The sequence below is a fragment of the Coenobita brevimanus genome, chromosome 106 (genome assembly GCF_032717465.1).
Source record: "Coenobita brevimanus isolate Jiangsu-jjx chromosome 106, ASM3271746v2, whole genome shotgun sequence".
Taxonomy (NCBI): Eukaryota; Metazoa; Arthropoda; class Malacostraca; order Decapoda; family Coenobitidae; genus Coenobita; species Coenobita brevimanus.
The window spans coordinates 14,694,582-14,722,543 of record NC_137059.1 but is presented as its reverse complement, the minus strand read 5'-3'; the positions used below and the strand labels follow the sequence as shown (position 1 = coordinate 14,722,543).

At 42.6% G+C, this 27,962-nt stretch overlaps 1 protein-coding gene across 1 annotated transcript in view; it reads right to left on the bottom strand.

The window, feature by feature from the left end:
- Nucleotides 1–27,962, bottom strand: part of LOC145416409 (signal peptide peptidase-like 3) — a 295,615-nt gene that overhangs the window by 52,015 nt on the left and 215,638 nt on the right. Inside the window, exon 7 of the mRNA XM_080285356.1 lies at nucleotides 8–159. Within this exon, the coding sequence (XP_080141482.1) occupies nucleotides 8–159 (152 nt within the window). The remainder of the gene's footprint in view (nucleotides 1–7; nucleotides 160–27,962) is intronic.

The window sequence follows — 27,962 nt, the reverse complement described above, 5'->3', positions numbered from 1 at the left end:
TACTTACCTTAACCATCACATTGGCATTAAAGAGATAGGAAGAGAAAAAGACCCAGAACACGTCGTAGATGAGAAGACCGGTGAGCAGAAAGGTGGATACTTTGAGGCTGGGTAGGCGGACAAACGCGATGAAGGCCACACACAGCCCCATGCCCATTGCTGAAAAGAAATGTGGGTAGATGAGCAGCAAATAGGTGGGTAGATTATGGCAAAACATATAGACTAGTAAAAATTAGTATAATGGTTAGATTATTCATTAGATTAGTGGTAGAGAAACACTATACCCTATTTGATATGATCTGCAATGACAAGCCTTTAGCTTTTGAAAGCTGGCAGCTGACTGGTTGTCCGAGTGCATTCATTATTAACAACACATTGTAAAATACAGTCATCCCTTAACATCCACGGGGGTTAGGTAGCAGAGACACTCGCGAATGTTAAAAATCCACGAATATCTGCTGCCCCCCCTTAAAAACCCCCTGGGCCTCCCATTCCTTTACATGAATAAAGAAAAACCCTATGTGCATGTTTGAAACCACCTTATTTAATACAAGAACACTAAAAGTTAAAATTAATGAATGACGGTGACTTCCACATAAACCTTTGATATGACCACCCAATCACGGGGCTTTCCCCTTGTATCACACAAGAAAGCCCTTCGCCACCAAGATTGCAATGGAGATCATGGAAGAAAAGAAGTACTGTGCAGGCAATCCCACCCCATCCTAACTTTTCCTCTGATGAATTAATGACATTAATAAATGAAGTGGCCAAAAGGAAGAGTGTTACAGTTACAGTATACAGTATATTTGATTCACTGGATAATGCCATTACTAAAACAGCCATGAACTGTGCCTGGGATAATGTTACAATGTCAGCAGAGTTCAATGAGATTTTTTTTTTTTTTTCCTGTAGCCATCCGCAGATATTCAAAACCATGTATGTTAAAACCGTGGATGTTAAGGGTCCACTGTACAGAATTCCCTCGATTATCTGACGAAACTGACCCAAAGGCATGTCCGGGTAATGGCTCCGTCCAGATAATGGACATCTCCCCTGGCCCCCCTTCGTACATAATCTAACTTTGAAAGCCAGTGTAAAAGGCCACTACATTACACTGTACAAAACTTGTTACTGTTGTTTAACACTATCTGGTCAAGCAGACCCATCAACCACAGACAAGTAATCACCACTACAGGGCCATACCATGCAGTGACATGAAAAAAATCTATCTATCTATCTATCTATTGCCAGACGTCTCAATCCCGTTCAGGGTGGCCACAAACAAATCACCTCCACGTCGCCCTGTTCCCCACCATTTCACTGCCCTGTTGCCAACTCACACCCTCCTCTCTCATATACCTCTCCACCCCATCCCTCCATCTCATCCTCGGCCTACCCCTCCACCTCACTCACATACACTCTCTTCATCAGTCTTTCACCCGCCATCGTCTCCACATGGCCAAACCACCTCAGTGTATTCCTCCTAATGCTTCCTATCACATCCACATCCACACCACAATGCTCCTTTATATCCTCATTTGTCAGCCTGTCTCTCCATGTGACTCCACAGGCTTCTCTTAAATAACACATTTCCACTGCTCTCACTCTTGACTTGTGTCCTTCCAACAACGTCCAAGTTTCACTTCCATACGCTAGAATTGGTATCACAATACTGTCATGTAGTAACTTTTTCACTTCCATGCTCACTTCCCTGTTTCTTATCACAGCTTTCAAGAAACCAGCAACTATTCTTCCCTGCTGTACCCTTTCAAGCACTTCACCCTCCAAACCTCCATCATTACTCATCACACTACCCAAGTACTTAAACATACTCACATTTTCCATTTCCTCACCATCCAACCTCGCTGTACATTCACTGACTTCACTTCTCTCAAAGACCATCACTTTACTCTTCCCTACATTCACTTTTAGATTCCGTTTCTTACACACTCTCCCAAACTCATCCACCAAGCCTTGCAGCTCCCCTTCATCTTCACTCAACAACACAGTATCATCTGCATACAACAGTACAGGGAGTTTCCAAACACTACCCTCTCTCACCAGGGCCACTCCAACATCCACTACCCTACCTTGTACCTCTTTTATTACCCCATCCATGTACAGATTGAACAACCATGGAGACATGACACATCCCTGTTTCAACCCAACCTTCAAAGAGAAAAATTCACTCAGTTCACCATCTACATGCACTGCAGCCTTAGCACCATCATACATATTCTTCACAGCATTCAACAACTTCCCATCTACTCCATATATTCTTAATACTTTCCACAATCCTTGTCTATCCATCCTGTCATATGCTTTCTCCAAATCCATGAAAGCCTCATACAACTTCTTTCCCTTCTCTAGAAACTTTTCCACTAAACATCTAATAATGAATAAATGATCTACACAACCTCTTCCCTTCCTAAAGCCTCCCTGTTCTTCTCCAGCTAATTTCTCTGTTATTTCTCTAACTCTGTCAATAAGTATCCTACCATACACTTTTCCTATTATACTAAGAAGACAAATGTCCCTGTGATTACCAAACACTTCTTTATCCCCTTTTCCTTTGTACAGGAGAATAATTATACCTGACTTCCAATCCTCCGGGACTCTACCTTCCTCCCAGGCCAATCTGCACATCTTCCACATCCATTCTACAACAATCTCTCCCCCATGATTCAGCATTTCACCACACACTCTATCAATTCATGGGACTTTCCCCAATTTAACTTTCTTCATTGCTTCCACAACTTCTATCCTACTGATTTCTTCCTGTATTCTCACCTCCCTCCTTTTCCCAGTCGTTCCCCAGCCACTAATACTAGCATTACTTCCATCCTGTATGTTCAACAATTCCTCAAGGTGTTCTCTCAATCTGCCCACTTTTTCTCCCTTCTCCACTAGTAATCTACCATTTTTATCTTTCACTCTCCTGCTAACTTCACTTCCACCTTACTCTTTTCACCTCTTTCCAGAACATTTTCTTACAGTCCCTCCACTTTACACTCAAATTCCTTCCAAATTCCTCATCCACTCTCTTCTTACTCTCTCTTACTAATCTTTTCACCCCTCTCTTTCTTTCTACATATAACTCTCTCTTCCACCTCTCAACTTCTTCCACGCCCCTATTTCTCACCCATTCATCGTATGCTTTCTTCTTTTGTGCCATAGCCTGTCTCATCTCTTCATTCCACCACGCTGTTCCTTGCACCCCCCTCCGTCTTCTCTTCATCCCACACACCACATTACATGCTGCACATACTTCTTCTGTGAATATCCTGCACACACCTTCCACGTCCCCCATCTGGTCTAATTTATATTTCCCCAATGGTTCCTCCACTTCTCTCTTATATTCTGCCTTTTTCTCATCCTCTTGTAACCTTTCCACTCTCCTTACAAATACTCCTTCTTCCTGTCCTTCCCTTCTTCTATTTCTCCATCTTATTTGGAACTTGATTCTGGCCACCACCAAGTAGTGGTCAGAAAGTCCACTCCCCCAACCTCTATATGCTCTTGCATCCATTACTCATCTTCGCATCTTTTCATCCACACACACATAATCAATCGTTGCCTTCCTTTCATTCAGTTCACCACCCACCCTTCTCATCACTTGCCATGTAAACCTGTGGATCATTTTGTGCCTGAAGAGGGAATTGGCTATCACCAACCCCCTCCCAGCACAAATGTCCACTAACGCACTGCCATTCTCATCTATCTCAGGAGGCACACCCTACTCACCAACTATTCCATCCACCTTCACATTCACATCCATCCACCTTCACATTCACATGAAAAAAGCATGAAAAAAATGGCTACACAAGAAAATTGCAGTGGGCACACAAAATATAACAGTAAAATTAAATAAAATCATGGTAAAACAGAATAAAATCATGGTACAGGACAGTAAACTTGAATAAAGTCAGCATCAACACTCATGGCTTGATCATCCCACATCAATCTAACCCAGGATCTCCCGCTTCTCCAGAGTTGGCACTACCCTCTTCCTTTACCCTGGTGCAGGGGTCATCCTCACACACCCTAGGAAGAGGTATGCAAGGAAGAGCAAGGCCAGAAGCAAGTAGCGAACGACCATGAAAGCCACCACATGCGCGCTGCAACAAATATCCAAGAAGAGCTGTTCACTACATGGTCACAAGCAGGAACTGAGACGGAGTGAGAGGGGTCTCTAGCAGACATTGGGTGAGCTACCCATCCAGACACGGTGGCACCACCAGGCTATTCCCGCCTGGCTGGGTGAAGATGCTCATGTGGCCATAATTTCCACCCAAACGCATGCATTTTGTCCGAATAAAATGAAAAAATGTACAAATAATGGTTTTGAACTGCCAGATAACAGGATCCGGGTAACAGAATGTCTGGGAATGAACATCTGGAAAATAACCGGATTACTGCTGTTTTAATACAGTAATCCCTCGATTATCCGATGTAACAGACCCAAAGGCATGTCCAGGTTGTGGTTCCATCCGGATAGTGGACTTCTCCTCTGGCCCCCAGTCATACAAAACTCTGAAAGCCAGTGTAAAAGGCCAGTACAGTACATCATACAACACTTGTTCCTGTTGTTTAACACTACTCTATCTGACCAAGCAGACCTAAAAATGCAGTGGGCACTCAAAACAAAATGGTAAAATTGAAAAAAATCAAGGTAAAATAGAATAAAATCATGGTACAGGGCAGTAAGCTAGAATAAAATCAATGTCAACACTCACAATTCGACCATCCCGCATCAATCTTACCCAGGATCTCCTGCTTCTCCAGAGTCAGCACTACCCTCTTTCTTTTCCCTAGCGAAGGGGTAATCATCACACACCCTAGGAAGAGGCATGCAAGGAACAGCAAGGCCAGAAGCAGGTAGGGAACAACCATAAAAACCACTACATGTGCCACTTTAACAACTATTTACATCGCCACACAGGAACTGGGACTGAGCGATGGGGGATCTCTAGTAGGCATCAGGTAAACTACAGTAGAAGTCCGATTTTTCGGCATCTATGGGACCAGGTAAGTGCCGAAATATCAAAAATTGCCGAATTATCGAAAACCCTACCCACTCAGTACCTTATATGTTTCGGTGAACACTATCATCATTACTCATATCATTACAAATGTGTTTGGAGAGAGTACTGTATACTGTTTGATACTGTACAATACTGTAATGAATACAGTACTATACAGTGGAAGCTCGATTATCCAGCTTTCGGTATATCCAGGCCCTGACCCAATGGTTCAGTGGTATGGTAATTCATAGAATTATCCGTACGATAGCTCCGGTTTAAACAGGAAGCATCCAGTTTCTAGGGAGAGAGGCATGGATAAACCAGAGAGAGTCTTGCTCACCCTGCCCCCACCCACACCTCCTGCTCACAACTCGATCACAAGGGTGGTAGGATGGAGTTTGGTGAGGCAACTGTTACTCCTGACGTAGCCTAACCTTGCTTAACTACTTAATAATTTAACCTAACCTGGGCTCCAGTTGGGAAATTGGGAAACTAAATCCACTTTTGTGTACGATGAGTTTCATCCATTATGCCCGAAGCAATCGTAGGTACGGCTTAAAGAACGTGATAAAAGAGAAAATCTTTCAGCAAGAGAAGGTAATTTACTACCCTCAAAATAGAAAAACACAGAAAACAAACTGGAGGAATATGAAGTGAATTGGTGAGGTCTTTAGGCTGTATGCTTAGACGAAAAGTAATGGGTTTCCTAGTTTTAGGGAACGAAATGAAACAAGAATGTCTGCTAATCAGAAAAAAAAAAAAATTACTCATGTGTTCTTGTAAGTTAGCATTCAGTTCTGCATTCTTCGTTAGGTATCGCGCCTCCCAACACATTTCAGACCGACAGAGCATTGTTATTTCTTCCTCTTACATTTACTGTTCACTCTTTTGTTCGTTCTTAAGTGTACTGTATGTGTGAAAGAGAGAATTAATACAAACAATAATGCATTCCATTAACCCCATCATAGCTGTCAGCCTCGAACAATGCTTTACTGTACCGGTGTCAGGGATGTTGGGTTAGGGAGAGCTATAAAAAACTGCGAACAATTATGGGAAGGGAACGAAGGTCACTGGTATGTTTTCACGACCCTCCTCTACCATCTCAAACAGTCAGGCGGCCTGCCACTTTATCTCAGATGTTTTCGCCGATATGTTTAAATGCTAATGTAACATGCACCCTAATTATGAGTAAGTTTCTTCCAATATGCCGGAAACAAACGTAGGTAAGGCTTAAGGAACGTTATGATAATAAGAAAACAAACTAGAAAAATACAAAAACAAACTAGAGAATATGAATTGAATTGGTAAGGTTATTACGCTGTATGCTTGGACGAAAATTTAAGAGTTTCACAATTATAGGGGACGAAATGGAACAATTATGTTTACTAATAAGAAAAAATACTTTCATCTCAAGTGTTCTCGTAAGGTGGCATTCAGTTCCACATTCATTGTTCGATGTCGCTTCCCAACACATTTCGGACCGACAGAGCATACAGTTATTTCTGCTCCTTACAGTTAAACGTACATTTATTGCACATTCTCTTGTTCGCTCGTGTATGTGTGAAAGAGAGGGTATTGATACAAACAATAATGTATTCCATTAACCCCTTATGGCTGTTAGCCTTGAACAATGCTTTACTGTACCGGTGTCAGTAACGTTAAGTTAGGGAGAGCCATAAAAACTGCGAACAATTATGGGAAGGGAACCAAGGCCACTGGTATGTTTATACGACCCTACTCTACAATCCCAAACAGCTCGGCGGTCCTTTCATCCCAGATGTTTTCGCCGATATGTTTAAATGCTAAAGTAACATGCACCCTAACTTTATGTTTAAATTCTAATGTAACATGCCCCCTAATTTTCTTTCACGAATCATAACAAATCACAAGATGGGTTTAGGGAGGAGGGGAAAAAGCCAGGTGTACCAGACGAGTCTTTTCACATCTGTAAGAAAAAGAAACTGACTTTATAACTTTGAAAAAATGGTTTCAAGGTCTGCCACGGGAGTACACAAATTTCTGAACTCACGAACATTGAGTATTTGAGGGGGGTAAACATACGCTTTGCTGTAAGCAGTAAAAGCACCTTACGAAATCAGTTCATCCTGATAGTCTGTTATATTTTTCTGATTATTTCTGGGTTGGTAAATAAACATTTCTTGTTAAATCTTTCCCCGCTGTTTTTATCTGTTCTGGTGTGACGACTCGTTGATTCGTTAACGTAATGGCAGAAGACACTGTTCTAATCTAAGTGTTTAAACCTGGCCTAACCTAGCTTAACTGCACTTAATAATGTAACCTAACCTAATCTTCAGTTGGGAAACGAAGTCCACATTCGAGTACGATGAGTTTCGTCCATTGTGCTGGAAACAATCGTAGGTACAGCTTTAGAACGTGACGATACTAACAGGGAGGAAATCTTTCAGTAAGAAAACGTGATTTACCGAACTGAATATAGTCTGAAAAATACTGAAACAAGCTGGAGGAATATACATTGAACTGGAAAGGTCTTTCTGGTACTTAAGTGTACATTTACCGGTAAATAAATCAGTCTAACAGTACAGTACTTGTGTTTCTGCCGGATTAATCGTGCTTTCGGATTATCAGGCACCCCTTAACACCATATAGCCCGGATAATCGGGCTATCTCTGTACATGAATACGAAAAATAAAGAAATTAGTGAACATACTGTATATAAATGTAATGGTACAGTAGGCCTACAAGTTCACATGCACTTACCTAAACTTATAGTAGGTTCCTTATTTACATATGTACAATAGAAGGGGTTGATTGGGGTCTGCTACTGGTGGAAGAAGTCCCCAGCACACTCGAATAGTAATTTCAGAGGTATTTCGGTACAAAGTTCACAAAGCACACAGAAGAATCAAGAGAAGTCGGCAGCAGCAAGGCAACAACTCGGAAGAATGGCGAAACAGATTCTCTTTCCCATGCTAGACTCACTACATGTTTGTCCTCTCTTTATGCTATAGGAGAAAGAGCTAGCCTCTGAGCTTCATGGCAGTGGTAGACTCGTTCCATCACTTTCACTATCTCACTCACTAAGGCGGGTAAAGGCGGGTAGCTAGCTGGCGAGCCTCATGGAGAATTTCAAGACTGACGAAAAAAATCGGAGAATCTGCCGAACGATTGGAGATTTTCGTAAATGGGACTATTTCTCAAAACTGCCGAAATGTCAGATTTGCCGGGGAATTGGATGCCGAAATATTGGACTTTTACTGTAATTAGCCAGACATGAGGGCACCACCAGGCTAGTCCCGCCCATCTGGGCAGAAATTTTTTGCGTGACCATAATTTCCAAACAGATGCTTGCACTTTGTCCGGATAATGGGGAAAAATATATGAATAATGGTTTGAAACAGCCAGATCACAGTGTTCGGGTAATGGATGGTCCAGGTAGTGGTCATCCTGATAATCGAGATATTACTGTACTGTATTTCGGTTTCAATAACCTTTTGTTGATAAGAATGCCCAAATAAAATTTTGCATACAGCTATTTGCATATATTAATTTAAAAATAGGGCCTCACTAAGTTTATCAGATGGCCTAGCAATGTGTGAAATTTTGAATTCTTGCAACAAATCAAAACACGTCCAGGTAAAGTTTTATGAGTACCTTGATTTTTCTTTTTTTTTTTTCCCCTCCTCATGTTCAGTCAAATTAAGGTAAATTATGTCATTACTGTGAGTTTTTTCAATATAACTTAGTAAAACATCAGAATTGCAATGAAATATAACATGTTGCCTGAATTTTTATGAATGATAAATGGCAGGGTGCAAGGAACAGCATGGTGGAATGAAGAGGTGAGACAAGCTGTGGCACAGAAGAAGAAACCATACTGTTAGCGGATGAGAAGCAGGGGCATGGAGGAAGTTGAGAGATGGAAGAGCGAGTTATATGTAGACACGAAGAGAGAGATGAAAAGATTAGTAAGAGAATGTGAAAAGAGAGTGGATGAGGAATTTGGAAGGAATTTGAGTGTAAAGTGGAGGGGATGTAAGAAAATGTTCTGGAAGAAGGTAAAGAGAGTTAGACAGGGTGATAAAGAAGTTAGTCGGGAAGTGAAAGATAAAAATGGTAGATTGCTTGTGGAGAAGGGAGAAAAAATGAGATGGAGAGAACACTTTAATGACTTGTTGAACATAGCAAATGAAAGTAATGCGAGTACAAGTGGTTGGGAAATGGCTGGGAGGAGGGATGTGAGATGAAAGGAAGAAATCAGTAGGATGGAACTTGTGGTTGCAATAAAGAAAGTCAAAATGGGGAAGGCCCAAGGAATTGATGGAGTGTGCGGTGAAATGTTGGAGCATGGGGGAGAGATAGTAGAATGGATGTGGGAGATGTGTGGATTGGCCTGGGAGGAAGGTAGATTCTCAGAGGATTGTAAGTCAAGTATAATTATTATCCTGTACAAAGGAAAAGGGGAAAAAGAAGTGTGTGGTAATCATTGGGGCATTTGTCTTCTTAGTGTAATCATTTAGTTTCGTTTCATTTTTGAAGGCTCCAACATGCTTGCACGTGTCGGCCTTGGTCACCTAATGGCGGGTCTCCAAGCTGCTCGATCTATTGCAAATTCCCTGTGCAGTCCCTTAACCTTGAGGTCACACTTAATGACCTCGTCCATGTCTTTTTCGGTCTATCCCTCTCAATTCCACCCCCAATATTAACCCTTCTCACTTTCTGCACCCAATTATCATCCCCCATCCTCTCCACATGTCTAAACCACCTCAACCTACCGGTACCTCTCCTCTTCACAACACCAATACACTCCAGTCCCATCTTACCTCTCAACTCTTCCATCATAAACCAAGCCTCCCGAGGCCTTGCTCCCAAGGACGCACTGCACATTAACCTAATCATTTTCATTTCTGTATGTTTGAGCCTGTGAATATCCTATTCCTTTACTACCCAGGTCTCACTACCACACAGTATTACACTCCTAACAAATGCTGCATATAAAGATGCCTTAGCACGTAGGGAGAGCCGTCTCAATGTCAGGAGTGGCAGGGCTTGCTCCAGCCCTACACCCAGTACATATCATGTCTCCCAAATAACAAAACACTTCCACACATTCAAGAGACCAACCAGCAAGTTCAATACCCTTTCACGCCTAACTACCTCCACCTGCTCTCCCCGACATGCTGCACACATAAAATCAGCATTGTTTTACAGTCTACCTCTAATACCACTACATCTATTATGCACCCACTTATCACAAACACTGCACAAGATGGAAGTACTTCTACATCCATCTGGCAAATTGCACATGGCCACCCTCTCTCTTCTTTGACAGTATCACCACCAATCCTGGATATCATCACTTTTGATATATCTGTGTTTACCCTTAAGCCCTTGTGCCCCATATCATCTCTCCACTTCCTCAATCTTTCCTATGTCTCCATTTAATTCTCTGCAAGTAACACCAAATCATCAGCATACAACATCTCCCATGGAAGTCTATTTCTGATGTCACGTGAGAGAGCTTCAAGTACCATGATAAACAAGGGACTCAAAACTGACCCCTGATGCACACCAACATTCACAGGAAACTCATCACTCAAATCTCCAGTCACTCTTACCTGGGTGAAAGCACCCACATATATGGCCATAACCACCCTAACCAGCCACTCCTCCATTCCAAGCTTTCTCAATGCCCACATCACCACCTGTCTAGGACTCAGTCAAAGGCCTTCTCCAAATCAAGAAGTAGTTCCCTTATTTCTTCTACATATTTTCCCTGAAGCTCTGGAACAATGAATATGGCATCAATGGTCCTCCTGCCTGGTATAAACCCAAACTCCATCACAAAAATATTCACTCTCTCTCTAATCATACCTTCAAAAACTCTCTCCATTACCTTCATTATTTGATCTAAAAGCTTTATACCTCTCTAATTTCCTCTTTCCAGGGCATCACCCTTCCCCTTATAAACATTTACAATTACACTCTTCAGCCAATCATCTGAGACAACACACTCAATATGTAATCATATCAATCATGTCAGTGACTAACCTCACTCGTATATCACCTGAGGCCTTCAATATTCAGCAGTCACCCCAGACACACCTGCTACCTGGTAGGATACTTACTAACAAAGTTAAGAAAATAAGAGAGAAATTAGTTTGTGAAGAAAAGGGAGGTTTTAGGAAGGGAAGAGCTTGTATAGGTCAGATATTCAATCTTAGGTCTTTAGTGGAAACAATTCTACAGAAAGGAAAGAACTTGTATGCCGTTCTCAAGGGTTTGGAGAAAGCACATGGCAGGGTGGATAGACAAGGAATGTGGAAGTATTAATTATATATAGAGTAAGTGGGAAGTTGGTGAATGCTATGAAGAGTATGTATGAGGATGCTAAAGCTGATATGCATGTGCATGTGGACAGTGAATTGATTGAAATTTTTTATCTGTTCAATCTGTATATGGATGAGGTTATAAAAGATATATAAATTAGGCCAGTGGATGTTGGAGCGGCTAGAGAGACAGGGCAGTGTTCGGAAACTCCCTGTACTGTTGTTTGCAGGTGATACTGTGTTGTTAAGTAAAAACAAAGGGGGGCTGCAAGGCTTGGTGAATGAGTTTGGGAAAGTGTGTAAGATACGGAATCAACAGGTGAATGTAGGGAAGAGTAAAGTTATGGTCTTTGAGAGAAGTGAAGCCACTAAATGCTGAGTGAGGTTGGATGAGGAAGAAATGGAAAATGTGAGTGCGTTTATTTCTAATTTATTTTCTTATTTTTTTAATGCAACGAAGAAAGAGCCAAAAGTCAAGAGCCCACAAACCATTCCTTCCAAGAAAAAACAAAAACAATACAAAAGAGAGTCAAATTCAAGATCCGTTAGTTTCGAGATGCCTGGACACACTGCATTTGAAAGACTGGAGATCATAGGAAGTAGGAAATACGGACAGAAGGAGACAGTTCCAGACATGACCTGTTGCATAAATGAAGGACTGGAAGTAACGGTTAACTCTTGCATTTGAGAGTTGGACAGAAAAGGGATGAGAGTTTGTTGTTAGAAGGGTGCTACATGCCCATCGTAGAGGTGGAGGGATGCAAGCAGACAATTCAGAGGAGCAGTGACCATTGAAGTAGCAACAGAAAGGAGATAAAGATGCAACAGTGCAGCAAAAAGACAGAGGTTGAAGGAAGCCAATAAGAGGAGGAGAGTTAATGAGAAAAAAAGCCTTTGACTCCACCCTATTGAGAAGAGCTGCACATGGGAAGTCTCCCCACACGAGAGTTGTACTCTGCACAGGAGCAAATAAAGCTCGTGTATAAAGTCAACAACTGTGCAGAGGTAAAAAAAAAAAAAAGGTACAGAGTCGACTTAGCACACCTAATCTTTTGGAAGCAAACTTTACAAGAAATGTAACATGATCTTTCCAGGATAAGTCCCGAGACAATGAAACTCCAAATACCATATGATCTTTCCAAGATAAGTCCCGAGAGAATGAAACCCGAAGTATGTTTAAGGATGATGCAGGATTGAGCTGGATATTATTCAACATTCGTGGGTACTCCAGTGAATAATTTTTTTTGGATTGATAGGTGTAAGAACTGAGTCTTTGATGCATTAAAAACAACAAGATTACATTTGCTCCAGTCAGAGAATGAGCCAAGTCAGACATTAGGTGTGCCACAGCCTCATCCCTTCTTTCTTGAAGTAACTGCTGAGCTGGATGTTGCAGCAACCGAATGGAAAAGTGAAGGATGGAATCATCAGCGTATGAGTGGATAGGGTTAGATGTACAGCTTAGAAGGTAACTGATGAATAAAAGGAAGAGAGTTGGTGATAGGACAGAGCCTTGAGGAACACCACTGTTGACAGATCTAGGAGAAGAACGGTGGCCGTCTACAACAGCAGATATAGAACGACCAGAAAGGAAGCTATGGATGAAGGCACAGCCAGAAGGATAGAAACTGCAAGACGGTACTGTAGTTTGGAAATTAAAGATTTATGCCAGACTCGACCGAAAGCCTTTGAGATGTCAAGTGCAATGACAAAGCTTTCGCCAAAGTCCCGAATGGAGGATGACCAGGAGTCTCAATGGTAGGTGAGAAGATCGCCAGTGGAGCGTCCCTGACGGAACCCATGCTGACGATCAGAAAGAAGTTTGTGATAGGAACGACGCTTTAAAGTTTTTCTGTTAACAATAGACTCGAAAACTTTAGAGACACAGGATGTTAGAGCTATTGGGTGATAGTCTGAGGGTTAGGAATGGTCACCCTTCTTTGCAACTGGATGAGAGCAAATTCCAGTAAGATGGAAAGGTACAAATTGATAGACAAAGGTGAAAGAGTTTACCTAGGCAGGGTGTAAGCAAAGAAACACAGTTCTTGGGGACAACAGGAGGGACCCCATCATGCCCACATTCCTTGTCAGTACTGAGGCCAGTGATGGCAGAAAATACATCAGCTGAAGAAATTTTAATGTTAGCCATGAGGAAGTCAGAGGGGGGAAGTGATGGAGGAACAGCACAGGAATCCTCTTAAGGTGGAATTGGAGGAGAAAGTCTGAGCGAGGAGATCTACTTTATCAGTAGAAGAAATAGCTACAGAGCCATCAGAGTAGAAAAGAGGAGAGAAAGATGATGAGGTAAAGTTGTTAGAAAGGGTCTGACAAGATGGCAGAAGGAGCGGGAAGAATTCAAGTTGGAGAGTTGAGAGCATTTAGTACGGATGAAATTATTTTTAGCAGGGAGAAGAACAGACTTAGCATGATTCCGGGCAGAAACATAAAGATGTGATTCAGGGGTGGTTTGGCTTCATTATCTTTTATAGGCCTTCTCCTTGTTGTGGACAGCATTAGAACAAGCGTGATTAAACCAAGACTTTTTTGCATTAGTCAAAGGAGATGAAAAAGGAGTGTATGCTTCCATGCCTGAGAGAAAAATGAGCATGGCACACTCAGATGGCTCCCAGTCATGGAAGCAATAATCATTCCAGCAAAAATCAAAGAAGTACTGCCAGGGGGCCTCCCAATCAGCAGCTCCAAGGTGCCACAAACGACGTTTCTTTGGAGGGTCCACAGGCCGTACCGGAGCGATAGGACAGGTTAAGGTAATAAGGTTGTGGTCGGAGGGGCCCAACAGAGAGGAAACATTAACAGAGTAAGCAGAAGACTTAGTTGTAAGGAAGAGGACAAGTATGTTGGAACTCTCTCCAAGGCAGTCAGGGATATTGGTAGGGTACTGTACACGCTGCTCTAGGTCATTAAGGATAGAAATGATGTAGGCTTGTTCACTAGGTGGATCAGTGAAAGGAGAGGAGGTTAAAGGTGGTGGTGAACACTGAAATCTCCTAGAATGAAGATTTCAGAGAAAGGAGAAATGGATAGGATGTGTTCCATTGTAGAAGTAAGATCTATCTATCTATCTATATACCTAGGCTGCTTCCCCCAAGGAAAGGGAGGTAGCCAAAACAGGACGACACACTCCCCATTTACTCATCCATTCAAACACATTCATTCGCATCTTAGCCAAAAGGGGAGAACGGACAGATCCTCACCGCACCACACCGCACAAGGGTCAACTGCGCAATGCAATCAGTGACATCCGCAGCAGGGCCCGACAGCAGAGCTGGTTTACCCCTGCCACATCATAACAGACCCATCCCCTTACCCGCACCTGACCTGACTAGCTGATCAGACCAAACGCGGGAGAATATCCCCTCAGGGCTGCGTCATCACTTATTCATTCACAATTTCTCTCCATTTATTTCTGTCACGCACAGCCACTCTTCCTTGCTCAACAGACATCCCTCTCGCATCCAGCGCTCTCTTCACACCGTCCATCCATCCTATTCATGGTCTTCCTCTTAGCCTTACACCTCTCACATCAGATCTAGTTATCTTTTTCACCAATCACTCATTATCCATTCTCTCCATATGCCCAAACCATCGCAACACCCTCTGCTCAACTCTACTAGCCATCTCCCGAACAACTCCAGTTCTCCTTCGCACTTCATCATTTCGCACTCGATCCATACGCATCACTCCACACACTCCTCAGACACCTCATCTCCATTACATTCAAACTTTTCCTCTCTGCTACACACATATTCCATGTTTCAGTCCCATATAACGCAGTCGGTACCATAACACCCTCATACAGCCTGCTCTTTACATCCATTCTCAGCAAACGACATATAAACATTTTTTAAATTCCTCCCAGCACCTTTCCTACTTCATTTATTCTAAACTTCACTTCTGCATCTATTCTTCCATCCACAGCAACATGTGACCCTAGATATTGAAAACACTCTACCTGCTCAAGCAAATTCCCATTCAAAACTATATTCATCCCCCTACCATCTACCAACCTCGTACACTTCATCACTTTACTCTTATTCTCATTTACTTTCAATTTCCTCCTTTCACACACGCTTCCAAACTGCTCTTCCAACTGTCTCAATCTCTCCTCTGAATCAGCCACCAGTGCAGTATCATCTGCAAACAGCAGCTGCTTCAGATTCCACTCTCCACCATCAACATTCACCAGACTCAGACCTCCACCTAAAACTCTTGTATTCACCTCCCTTACAACACCATCCATGTAAATATTAAACAACCAAGGCGACATCACACATCCCTGTCGCAGCCCCACTCTCACGGGAAACCAATCACTCACAGCATTTCCCACTCTTACACACGCTCTACTATTTACATAAAAACTTTTCACCCCTTTTAGTAACCTACCATCAAGTCCATACAATCTTAAAACAGTCCACAAAGCCTCCCTATTAATTCTATCATACGCTTTCTCTAAATCCACGAATGCCCAAAACACATACTTGCCTTTCGCTAAATACTTTTCACACACTTGTCTCACAGCAAACACCTGATCCATGCATCCCCTCCCTCTCCTACAGCCACACTGCTTATCACCAATCACTCCCTCTGTACCCTCTCTAACTCTCATAATTAACACTCTATCATAAACCTTACCTAAAACACTCCACAGACTTAAACCCCTAAAGCTAGTACATTCATACTTATCACCCTTGCCTTTATACAACGGGACCACACAAGCACTTGCCCAGTCAACTGGCACCATACCTTTCACAAAGCACACATTCAACACTCTTACTAACCAGTCAACAATAGTCACTCCACCACCTTTCAGGCATTCCACAGCACACCCATCCATACCTGCAGCTTTCCCTGTTTTCAGTCAGTAGAATTTGGGGATAAGTACACAGCACAGATATATTTACACAAAGAATGATAGGAAAGCCGAAGCCAGAGAGCAGAGAATTCAGAAGAGTCAAGTTCAGGAACACGAGTGCAAGATAAGTCGTTGCGTACATATACACAACAGCCACCTTTGGCTTTGAAATGAGTATAGAGAAAGTAGGAGGATAAAGAAAAGGGTTTGCTGTCAGTTGCCTCAAGACAGCTGAGTCTCAGTTAAAAAAAGAAGGTGAGGTTTAGAAGAGGAGAAGTGGTGCTCAACAAAGCGAAAGTTAGAGGAAAGCTGGCGAATGTTGCAGAAATGAAGAAGTGAGTCGGACTGTGGTTCCAGGCATCTCGTTGTGTTGTCACCGGGAGAGGGGCGGATGGTGGGGGAATTTCTGATCCTCCCCCATGGGGACTCCAAGGCTTGGTTATTAAATGCCATTACAAAAAAAACTGAAAAGGAAATGTTGTGTAATGTGCATGTAGTTTGGTGATGACAGAGAAACTTGTATTGGAGAGCATGCTGGTGTACTCTCTGTGTTACTGAAACACTGAAAAAGTTCAGCAAAGGGGGATGATCAGGAACTAGTCCCAATGGCTGATGAAACGGGAACTCCAGCTCTCCCTGTCATCAACTTTCCATCCACCTTGGGAGTACTGCCCTGCTTGACTGGTGTTTGAAAGGGTACATCAACATCGTCGTCATCATCATCATCATCATCCAGACCTCCTTTCCCATCCTAAGGCAGGGTGAGGAGCAGCAACATCCAAACAGCCCAAATCTGCCCAATCCAGCAGGCCACGCTTCCATTCATTCACTATTGAAGCCCCTGGAATCCTGGCTCTATCTGATATGCCAAAAACATTCACCACGTAGTGTGGTGTCACATAAATAAATCCGATAGAGTCAATCGGAACGCTGTCATGTCAAAATGGGGTGCCAAATCCCTGATCATGCACTTCCCCTCACAATATTCATCCAGCCAGCTCAATCTTTTGATCTCTTGTCACTCCCCTAGCGTCAACGACTTCCAAACGTCTCTTCCTCACACACTCTTCCACCATATCCCTCCACCTTCTCCTTGGCCTACCTCACCTCCTCCCTCCTTGAAATTCACTCAGACATTTCTTTTTCACCACTCTTTTGTTATCCATTCTCCCCACATGATCATACCATCTCAGTACACTCTCTTCAATTCTGATGTCCACAGATTTCCTCAATCCACATCTTTCATGAACCACATTAATTCATATAATATCCACTTTCTGTACTCCACATACATTCCTCAGCAGTCCCATCTCCACTGCTCTCTCTCTTAACTTCTCATTTTCATGCCACGCCATAGTCTCACATCCGTATGTTAAGGATGGCAATAACACTCCTTCATGTAAGCCTTGTACAGCTGCAACACTCAAGCCTCTGTTTCTTATCAAGGCCTTCATTGCACCAGCTACATTCCTTCCTTGTTTCACTCTACTTTCCACTTCTTTTGCACGTTTTCCTCTCTTATTTATCACTGTACCTGGGTATTTGAACTCTCTCACCAATACCAGTCTCTCTACATTGACGGTAACATTACACTGAGAGTCACCTTCTCTCAATAACCATCATTTTACTCTTTTCTACATTTACTCTCAAGGCACATCATTCACAGACATCAGCAAAACTGCACTAGTCTACCAAGTTCTTGTGCAGAATATGTAAGTAGTACTGCATCATCAGCATACAACAAATATGAGATATTCCATCCATCACCATTCATTACCATCGCCATCCTCCTCTCCATTTCTCGCATTTTTACTTATCACCCCATCCAAATAAATATAGTGAACAACACAGGGACATCAAACAACCTTGTCGCACGCCCACACCAATCATGAACCATTCACTCAGATGCCCATTTACCCTTACACATGCTTCACTACCATCATAAAAACTCTTGACGGTACCTACCAGCGTACCATCTACACCGTACATGAGCAAAACCTTCCACAATCCTTCTATGTCTACTTTGTCGTATGCTTTTTCCAGATCCATGAATGCCATAAACATATTATATTCCTTCTCACAAGCCTTCTCCACTATCTGTCTCACTGCAAATATTTGATCCACACATCCTCTGCCACTCCTAGAGCCACCCTGTTCATCACTCACCAGGACTTCTGATCTCTCATACTTTCACTATAATAATTCTTCCAAATACCTTCCCTACCACACTCAGTAAAATTATGCCACAATAATTCTTGCACCCACTTCGTTCACCTTTATTTTTGTACAGGGGTACAATCACAGCCTTTTTCCACTCTCCTGGCAGTTTCACTCATCCATGACTTCTTACATATCTCCAATAAGCACTTCATTCTGCTCTCTCCACTACACTTAATCATCTCTGCATACACCTAATCAACCCCAACTACTTTCCCATTTTTCAGCCTTTTCACAGCGTTCTTCACCTGTGCGAGTGTCATGTTTCCTGGAACTGCATTCCTTCTCTGCACACCCCCAAAACCAATCATGTTTACAGTGGCTCTCTCTCTCTAATCCTATTTATCAGGTTTTCAAAATATTCCTTCCATCTGGCCCTTACTTCATCTTCATAGGTTAATTATCTACCATTTACATCCTTCACACTTTCACATTTCTTTCCGCTGTCACTTCTACATTTCCGCACCTCTTTCCAGAATAACTTCCTATTTTCAGAGTACAGTATGCCTAACTGAGACAAAATTAACACCAAGGATATCCAATGACATACTAATCTTAGAGGAATACAAAATATGGAGAAGAGACAGATATTTAAAAAAAGGAGGAGGAATTATAATATTAACTAAGAAAAATCTAAAAGTCAAGGAAATAAACCTAGATATACCATCACAAGTAGAACTGATTGCAGTAGAGATCGACACATCTGAAGGTAAAGTAATTGTAGCCAATTTGTATATGCCACCCAGATCAAACACATGGGAAAGAGACGAATATGAGGAACTGGCAGAGAGTACAATTCAGAGTATAAGATCCTTGCTACATAAAATGGAAGAGAAATCGGAAAGAATTATACTAACTGGGGATTTCAATACAAATATAAATTGGAATACTCTAGATATAAATAGCCAAGAAAGCTGTTGGGACCAAAAGCTCCTGGATCTTGTACAAGAGTTTTTCTTAACGCAACATGTGAGGGAAACCACTAGAAAAAGAGGACTTGATGTACCTTCAGTGCTAGATCTAATATTTACAAGGCAAGAAAATGATAATGACAGTTTAATATATCACCCTCCACTCGGCAAAAGCGATCATGCAGTACTAAATTATAACTTCAGGATAGCATATAACATAGTAAACAGCAATGACAGTTACAAAAAGAGCCTAAACTATAAAAAGGGAAATTATCAAGACCTAAAGAAGTATTTCTTAGAAGTTGATTGGGAAAATGAGCTTAGAGGACAAGATTTAAATGCTGTACTGTAGTTTGCATTCATTTTTCCTCCTAGATCATAATTTACCTCATTCTTTTTCCTCTTCATTAGCCTGTTTACATGCTTCTTGCTCTCAATATATTCAGTTCTTATTTCAACTGAACGCTTGTCCTGTAACCACTCTAGCCACTTCTTCGTCTTCTCTTCCACTGCTCTCTTAACCTCTTCATCCCACCATATTGTAGCTTTCTTCTTTATTGTTAATTTTGCCACACCACACACTGCTTCAGCATTCCTAACTAAGCAATTCGTATATGCATTCCACAGACCGTCCGGATCCATTTCATTCCAATTCGCTGATTCTAACTCCTCCCCTACTTTGGCCCTGTATTCATCTGCCATTTCTTTGATCCTCAGCTTCTCAACTTTCAGTCTTTCTCCCTGACTGCTCCTCCCTCTCCTGATCCAACTCACTCCTCTCTGCTTGATCTTGTATACCACAATCACATAATCTAACAGCCCTCAACATCGATCTCTCACAGCCCTCGTATCAGTAATTAACAGTATCAACCTCTCTACAAGCAGATAATCCATCAGGCTCCTTTCAACATGATCCCCATTCCCTCTATACCATGTATATTTATGTGCATCTTTGAGTTTGAAATATGAGTTACAAATGCACAACCTCCTTTCCTGACACACATCCTTCAGTTGCTTCCCATAATCATTTTCTCCTGGCACTGTATTAAAACCCATTATGTCATCCTCAGGACCAGTGCCTACTCTTCCATTCCTATCGCCCATTACTATCACTGCTAAGGTTGCTGGTTCCTTGAAAGCAGTGATAAGAAACAGGGAAGTGAGCATGGAAGTGAAAAAGTTACTACATGACAGTATTGTGATACCAACTCTAACGTATGGAAGTGAAGCTTGGACGTTGTTGGAAGAGAAAAAGTCAAGAGTGAGAGCAGTGGAAATGAGTTATTTAAGAGGAGCCTGTGGAGTCACATGGAGAGACAGGTTGACAAATGAGGATATAAAGGAGCATTGTGGTCTGGATGTGGATGTGATAGGAAGCGTTAGGAGGAATACACTGAGGTGGTTTGGCCATGTGGAGAGGATGGAGGGTGAAAGACTGACGAAGAGAGTGTATGTGAGTGAGGTGGAAGGGGGGAGAGGGAGGGGGAGGCCGAGGATGAGATGGAGGGATGGGGTGGAGAGGTATATGAGAGAGGGGTGTGTGAGTTGGGAGCAGGTCAGTGAAATGGCGGGGGACAGGGCGACGTGGAGGCAATTTGTTTGTGGCCACCCCGAACGGGATTGAGGCGTCTGGCAATAGATAGATAGATAGATAGATAGACTATCACTTTATAGCCCCCAAGCATTTCTCCCATTGCTTTATCCAGCTCATACCAAACCTGTCTTTCTCTCTCTCATTCCTGTCATTGCACGGTGCATAAGCAAGAATCACAGCCACTTTCACCTTCGGAAACTTGAACTCCACATACATACATCTCGAGCTGACACATTTGTAATCTCCATTCCACTATGCCACACTTCATTCACCAACAAAGCAACTCCTTCCCTGCATCTTCCTCGCCCATTCATGCCCGACCTCACACACTTTACACCTTCCCACTCCTCCACTTCACACCCTTTCATCTTTGCTTCACACAATGCCAACACAACACATCTCACACTCTTGAACACAATCACCACTTCCACCCTCTCGCTCCCTTCATTCACACCTCTAATATTCCACATGACCATGCAAACCTGCCCCTTTGGTTGGGGCCTTGGGCAGGTATTGGGCCCTCTATGGCTCTCTGAAACATTTACCATGACTAAGTGATATTAGATAGGGGAATCTAGGGGACATAACCCACAACCCAGCCAAAAACCCCGGTTATATGGTTACCACCTGGCGTAGTAAATGGTTTCCTAGGTACAGGAAACCATTTGGCTTGTCACTCAGTGTAGAGATCATAAGGCATCCCTACACTGAGTGAGTGGATGATGGGCGCCCCATCTACCAAATACAACAAGGAAGAAATGTTGCTGGTTCTTTGAAAGCAGCAATAAGGAAAAGGGAAGTTAGCATGGAAGTAAATCAAGTAGCTGCATGACAGTATTGTGATATCAATTCTAATGTATGGAAGCAAAGTTTGGACTGTGCTGGAAGGACACAAGTCAAGAGTAAAAGCAGTGGAAATGAGTTACTTGAGTGGAGCATGTGGAGTCACATGGACAGACAGACTGACAAATAAGGAAATGAAGGAGCATTGTAGTATGGATGTGACAGAAAGCGTTAGGAGGAATACTTTAAGGTGGTTTGGCCATGTGGAGAGAATGGAGAGCAAGAGACTGACAAGGAGAGAGTATGTGAGTGAGGTGGAGGGGGGGAGAGCAGTGCTGTCAAATGGAAATTCTATCAATCCACTAGACTGGTCTTAACAGTGATAAAAATCCACCACATTAGGGGAAATCAGCCAAAAAAACGCCAGACAGGAGAAAAAAAATGCTAGATATAGAATAAAAACATAAAAAACTCCCCATCAGATTGGTTTTGAAACCTCTATATTTACCGTGAAAACCACTAAATCGGCAACATTGGGGGAGAGGGAGGGCCTGGCCATGGGAGGGATGGAGTGGAGACGTATATGAGAGAGAGAGAGAGAGAGAGGGGGTGTGAGCTGAAAGAGGACAGTGAAATGATGAGGGACAGAACAACATAGAGGCAATTTGTTTGTGGCCATCAGTTATAGGATTAAGGCGTCTGATAATAGAAAGACAGAGATAAATGAAGGGGGGGGGGGTAGGCCACTCATGGGATGTCCCACTTGCCTACAGACAAATATTCAACTTCACTGGAGCAATTGCTGTTGCATCAGTTTGCATTATGCTCTCTGCTTGCGAATCATCAGGAAGTTTTCTATCTTTTTAGTTTTGAATATCTAGTTACTACTTACAACAGAGCTGTGATCAGGAATGGGCTGCAGGATATATACAAGTGGTGGTGACATGAGCTTCTTCACCCACATTTACCAGCAATTTTTCATTGGAATTCCGATGTTTTACTACGTAAGATTTTACATGATTTCGCAGTAATGACATCCATTACCTTAATTTGCCTGAACATGGGGAAAAAAAAATCAAGGTACTCACGAAACCTTACCTGGACATGTTTTGATTCGTTCTGAAAATTCAAAATTTCACACGTATCTAGGCCATCACATAAACTTAGTAAGGCCCCTTTTCTAAATTACCGGTAATGTGTGCAAATAAATATATATAAGGTTTTATTTGGGCATTCTTATCATCAAAGGGTTACTGAAACCCATATACTAAAAATATTCTTAAATGTGTCATTAATAATGAATGCATTCAGACAACCAGTCAGCTGCCAGCTTTCAAAAGCTTAAGGCTCGTCTCTTCACAGATCATATCAAACAGGCTATAGTACACAGACATAACAACACTAGTAAAAATGTAGGTAGATTAATGGAGATTTATGGGTAGACTGGAGCCTCTGTGGTACAGTGGTAAAGTGTGCATTTTCGTACACTGGAGAGCAAGGGTTCGAGCTCCGCCAGGGTAAAAAACTTTGGGAGCGTTCTCCTGGCCACGTACTGCTTAGTGGACATCAGGGGTGCTGTGGTTGAACCAGTGTCGCACACTATAAAGTATGCTTGCACCCAGTTGGCTTGTGTCGGCTGATTACACTTGGTTCACAGACTACACACACATTCAAAGCCACTCCAACACTACAATTACATGTACAAGCACTTTAACACCCTACACACAGTCTCTACCAGACAGCCTAAGCCACCTGGAAGAGATACATTGGCTGTATCGTCCCCACTTCGGTTGGGATAGGTCAGTCCTGCAATGGATACTCAAATGGCTGCTGCTGATGATGATGGGTAGATTAGTGATAGATTAATGGGTAGATACATATAGACATGTATATATGAGATTAATGGACAGATCAGTGGTAGACAAATGGTAAATTAATAGGTAGATACATATAGGTACACATAGGCCCATCCCCATCACTGCAGGTAGATTAAGGGGTAGATTAGTGGTACGTAAACACCTGCAGACGCATAGAAAAACACAAGCATATATACTGATTACTGGGTAAATTACTGGGGAGAGTAGTGGAAAAACCAGCAGATTAACAATCCATCCATCCATCCATCCACCATCCAATCCTATGTCGCCCTATGAGAAGCGTAGGAGCCCGGGGTTAGGCAAGTTGGTCCTGACATTTAAGATGAGAGTAACCAGCCTCACTCATCCCTGTGCAGCATTACGTGAACAATAAACCCCAACTACCCCTTGGATATAAACCTACACAGGCCCAATCTGATTGGAGCACCTTAATTACCCAATAAACCACCAGATTAACAATAATAAAAATAATATCAATAATGGCAGATATGATGGTAGATAACTGGTAGATTAATGGGCTGAAAGGATAGTAATAATGATGAAAATAATATACGATTTAGGCAACTGTGTCAGGGAGCTTTTGGCTAGTCATTAGAGAGGCTCAATTATAAATTAAAAAGGACAGTAAGGTGTAATAAGCAAAATAAATCACTTAGGAAAAGGTGTTGGGGATATTTTTTTTTACTTAAAACTAAGGAGGCTCAGACTGGAAGCTATAATTTGACTAGTAACCAAGGAGACTCATTCTTACCTGTACAGTATAATCAAGAAAATTAATCACTTAGGAAGAAAAAAACTTTATCTCCTTTGTTACTAGTAAAAATTACTAGTAACAAAGGAGATAAAGTTTTTTGGATATTTTTCTACTAGTAACCAAGGAGACTCTTTAAAAAGCGTTAAAAAAAAAAGAGAAAGCGGCCAATTGCGCAACTTCCAACAAAGAAACTGTAATGCCCCTGACCAGTGGTGCCGTCAAACAGTGAGCACGCCAGTCACAGCCTGTCACTTGTAAACATAACACCACCCACAGGCTATGATGATGAAGTGCTGTGATCGCGGCATTTCTGCGCCTAAACATGATGTCACCTCTTACCTTGCTGCCTCTCAGACAAACATAATCAACAAACAAGTGTTAAAGCAATGAATAATAAATGTTTGCTTCAAAAGAAGGCTTCTTGCACTCTTTTGTCAGTCTGTGGCCATTTGTTGCAAGCCATTGCTACATCCTACTCCCAACCTGAAATGATGCTAAAAGAGGATGGGGATTGATAGTTTTGCCAACTATGCTAACCCATGAAACCTCATGATGTCTCTTTAGGCTAATGATCCCAATTGGCACATGTATTGAAGAAGCTGCTGTCTGGTGGCATTCTTCTGAATCTCACTGAGTGGAGCAACTGCAGAGATTGTCTGGCATGAAAGGACTGAACTTGCTGGTGAATCTCTTGAGTGTGTGGAAGAGTTTTGTTATTTGGGAGACATGTTGTGTGCTGGAGGTGGGGCTGGAGCTAGCTCTGTGGCTAGGGTGAGAAGTGGTTGGAAGAAGTTCAGGGAGCTCTTGCCTCTCCTGACATTCAGAGGACTCTCCCTATGTGCTAAGGGGTCTTTGTATGCAGTATGTGTTAGGAGTGTTATGTTGTATGGTAGTGAGACCTGGGCAGTAAAGGAGGAGGATATTCGCAGGCTCAGACGTACAGAAATGACAATGATTAGGTGGATGTGTAGTGCGTCCCTGCGTGCAAGGTCTGGGGGGGCTGGGTTTACGAAGGAAGAGTTGAGCTGTAGGATGGGACTGGAGTGTATTGGCGTTGTGATGAGGAGAGGTAGACTGAGATGGTTTGGGCATGTGGAGACGATAGGGGATGATAACTGGGTGAGGAAGGCGAGAAGTGTTAATATTGGTGGTGGGGTTATGAGGGGCAGACCAAGACAAGGGACAAGGTCATTAAGTGTGACCTCAGGGTTAAGGGACTGAACAGGGAGGCTGTAATGGATCGTGCAACATGGACAGCCACCATTAGGCGACCAAGTTCGAAGCATGCAAGCATGTTGGAGCCATTAAAAACGAAATGAAACAGGGTGAAGGTTACCAATATTTTGGTATAATACTCTCCGTAACAAGGAAAAACTGAATACAGTAACGTCTCAAATAACCTGAGGGTTATGTTCCTGGAGAAGTCGCGTTATCTAAAAATGCATTACTTAAACATAATTTTCCCATAAGAAACAATGGTAATATTGGGGGTTACGTTCCTGGACTCTGGGAAAGTTTACCCATTTGGGAAGTTATGCTACTCTAAACTTAAAAGCAACAATATTAATTTTAAGGAAAATCCATGTAAAAATCAAAAGCAGTATACTGTATTTGGGGAGAAGTAAACAACATTTGAGCCCTAGTTGGGCCGAAGCATTGTTTACGTCTCCCCAAATACAAACAGTACTGTTTTTGTTTTTTACATGGATTTTCTTTCAATTTTGCTTCTTTCACAGCATCTGAAAGTTCCTCAACATTAATAATGCATCAGTAGGTCACAGAAACAATACAGTAAAAGCAAAACTAGGTCACAAATGATAACAACACACAGCATCATTTCATCTACGCATCACTCGTCATCTGCTGCTGTCCCTCCTCACCCCGCTCCCCCACATCCAGCCCTCCCCCACCTGCTGCTGCTCCCCCTCCTCGCTCTGTTGTCCTGATATGTAAAGATTTAATTTACCATAATCAAACACATACAATATATATATATATATATATATATAGTAATCCCTCCAATATCCGATGTAATAGGGCCATAGGCAGGTCCGGATAGTGGTCCTGTCCGGATATTGGGCCCCAGCTTATGGACCTGTACTTATGGACCCTAACTCAGAGAAACACCTATACAACTCCCTCTGGGCGTGCACAGCACCTATTTAAGACCCAAATCGCACCAATAAGGCACATAAAAGACTGAAATAAATGCAAAAGAAGCATAAAATGAGGGTTTTGAGGTAGGTTCATACAATATTCAACATTCTGGGTACTTACAAGTGCCTGGCTCCTGGACTGGTACTTATGGACCCTAACCTAGCCTAACTCAGAAAAACACCTTCCTACTGCACATGCATAGCTCCTAACACCCTATTCACACCAATAAAGGACATTACAGAGTGAAATGAGATGTTTGAGGTAAGTATAGTATGGAAAAAAGTACAGTATGAAACATTCTGCCTACTTACAGCAAGTCCATGGCCATCTCGATGAATAACTGCCTCCTCTCGGACTCTGACAGTAAGAAGGATTTCCTGAAGCACTTCCAGTACACTGTTCATGAAGTCTTGCACTGAACTTAGTCAATCGCACTCAGAAGTCCGTTCTCTTCACAGTGCGCACTCTTGTCTAACTTATGCTCCATTGTAACTTGCTAAGTGTTGCACTCTGCACTTTAACTTTTCCCACTCTTCTAGCCATTTTCTAAAGCAAAAACAAGCAAGTCTATTTACGTTAAATGTTGTTCCAAAATTGTATTCTCACTCACATCTGTAAATCCTTAACACAACACACTGTTTTTTTCACTGCACAACACTGTAAATTCCCGTGTGGTCTAGTGGAGAAGTTCTTGCTGTTTAATCACTGTCAGAGTCCGAGAGTATCACAGGCAGGTGACCTAGGGGTGTGTCCCTGGGTCGTGGTGATGGCATACCCACTGCAGACGACTCTGAAGACAGACGCAAACTCACATCGAGCGGTGACTCCACTGTGGCTGATGTGCTGGGCTGTGGCTCGGAGCATGAGGGCCTGTCTTGGCGAGGCAACGGAGTGGAGCCAGGGCTGGGCACAGTGGGGGTCATGGGCCTGAAAAAACTGTCAATCGTTGATTGACACAAGGACTGACGATTCTGACGATTGATGATGCGCTGCCTCAAAGCACGCACTTCCTCAACAAGTCCCAAGGGCCCCATCTCCCTGTTGCAGTCTGGGTGTTCCAGGTAGTCGAGAACGAACTCTAGGTGTTCCCGGAGTGCGCTCAGCTTGGGGATGGCTGGAGTAGTGTCCTGCTGAGAGGAGTCCGCATCATCGTCGCCGTCCTCGCCGGAATCTTCAAGTTGGGTACTGACACCTGCAACTGAAGATGCGATCTCGATATCAGACAATGTCTGATACCCAGGATCGTCCTCATCGTCATCCAACCACCCATGCACATCGTCCACATCAACATCGTCATCATGTGTACGTAGCCGTGCATGGAAGTCATCCACGTCAAAAACCTAGAAAATTGTACTCCACATCTGTTCCGAGAAGCAGACGAAACCAACTATTTTCTAGAGCCTTGACAGGGACTTCCTTCCATGCACTGGCCCAGTTGTAGATTGCAAACTTGATGTTGCG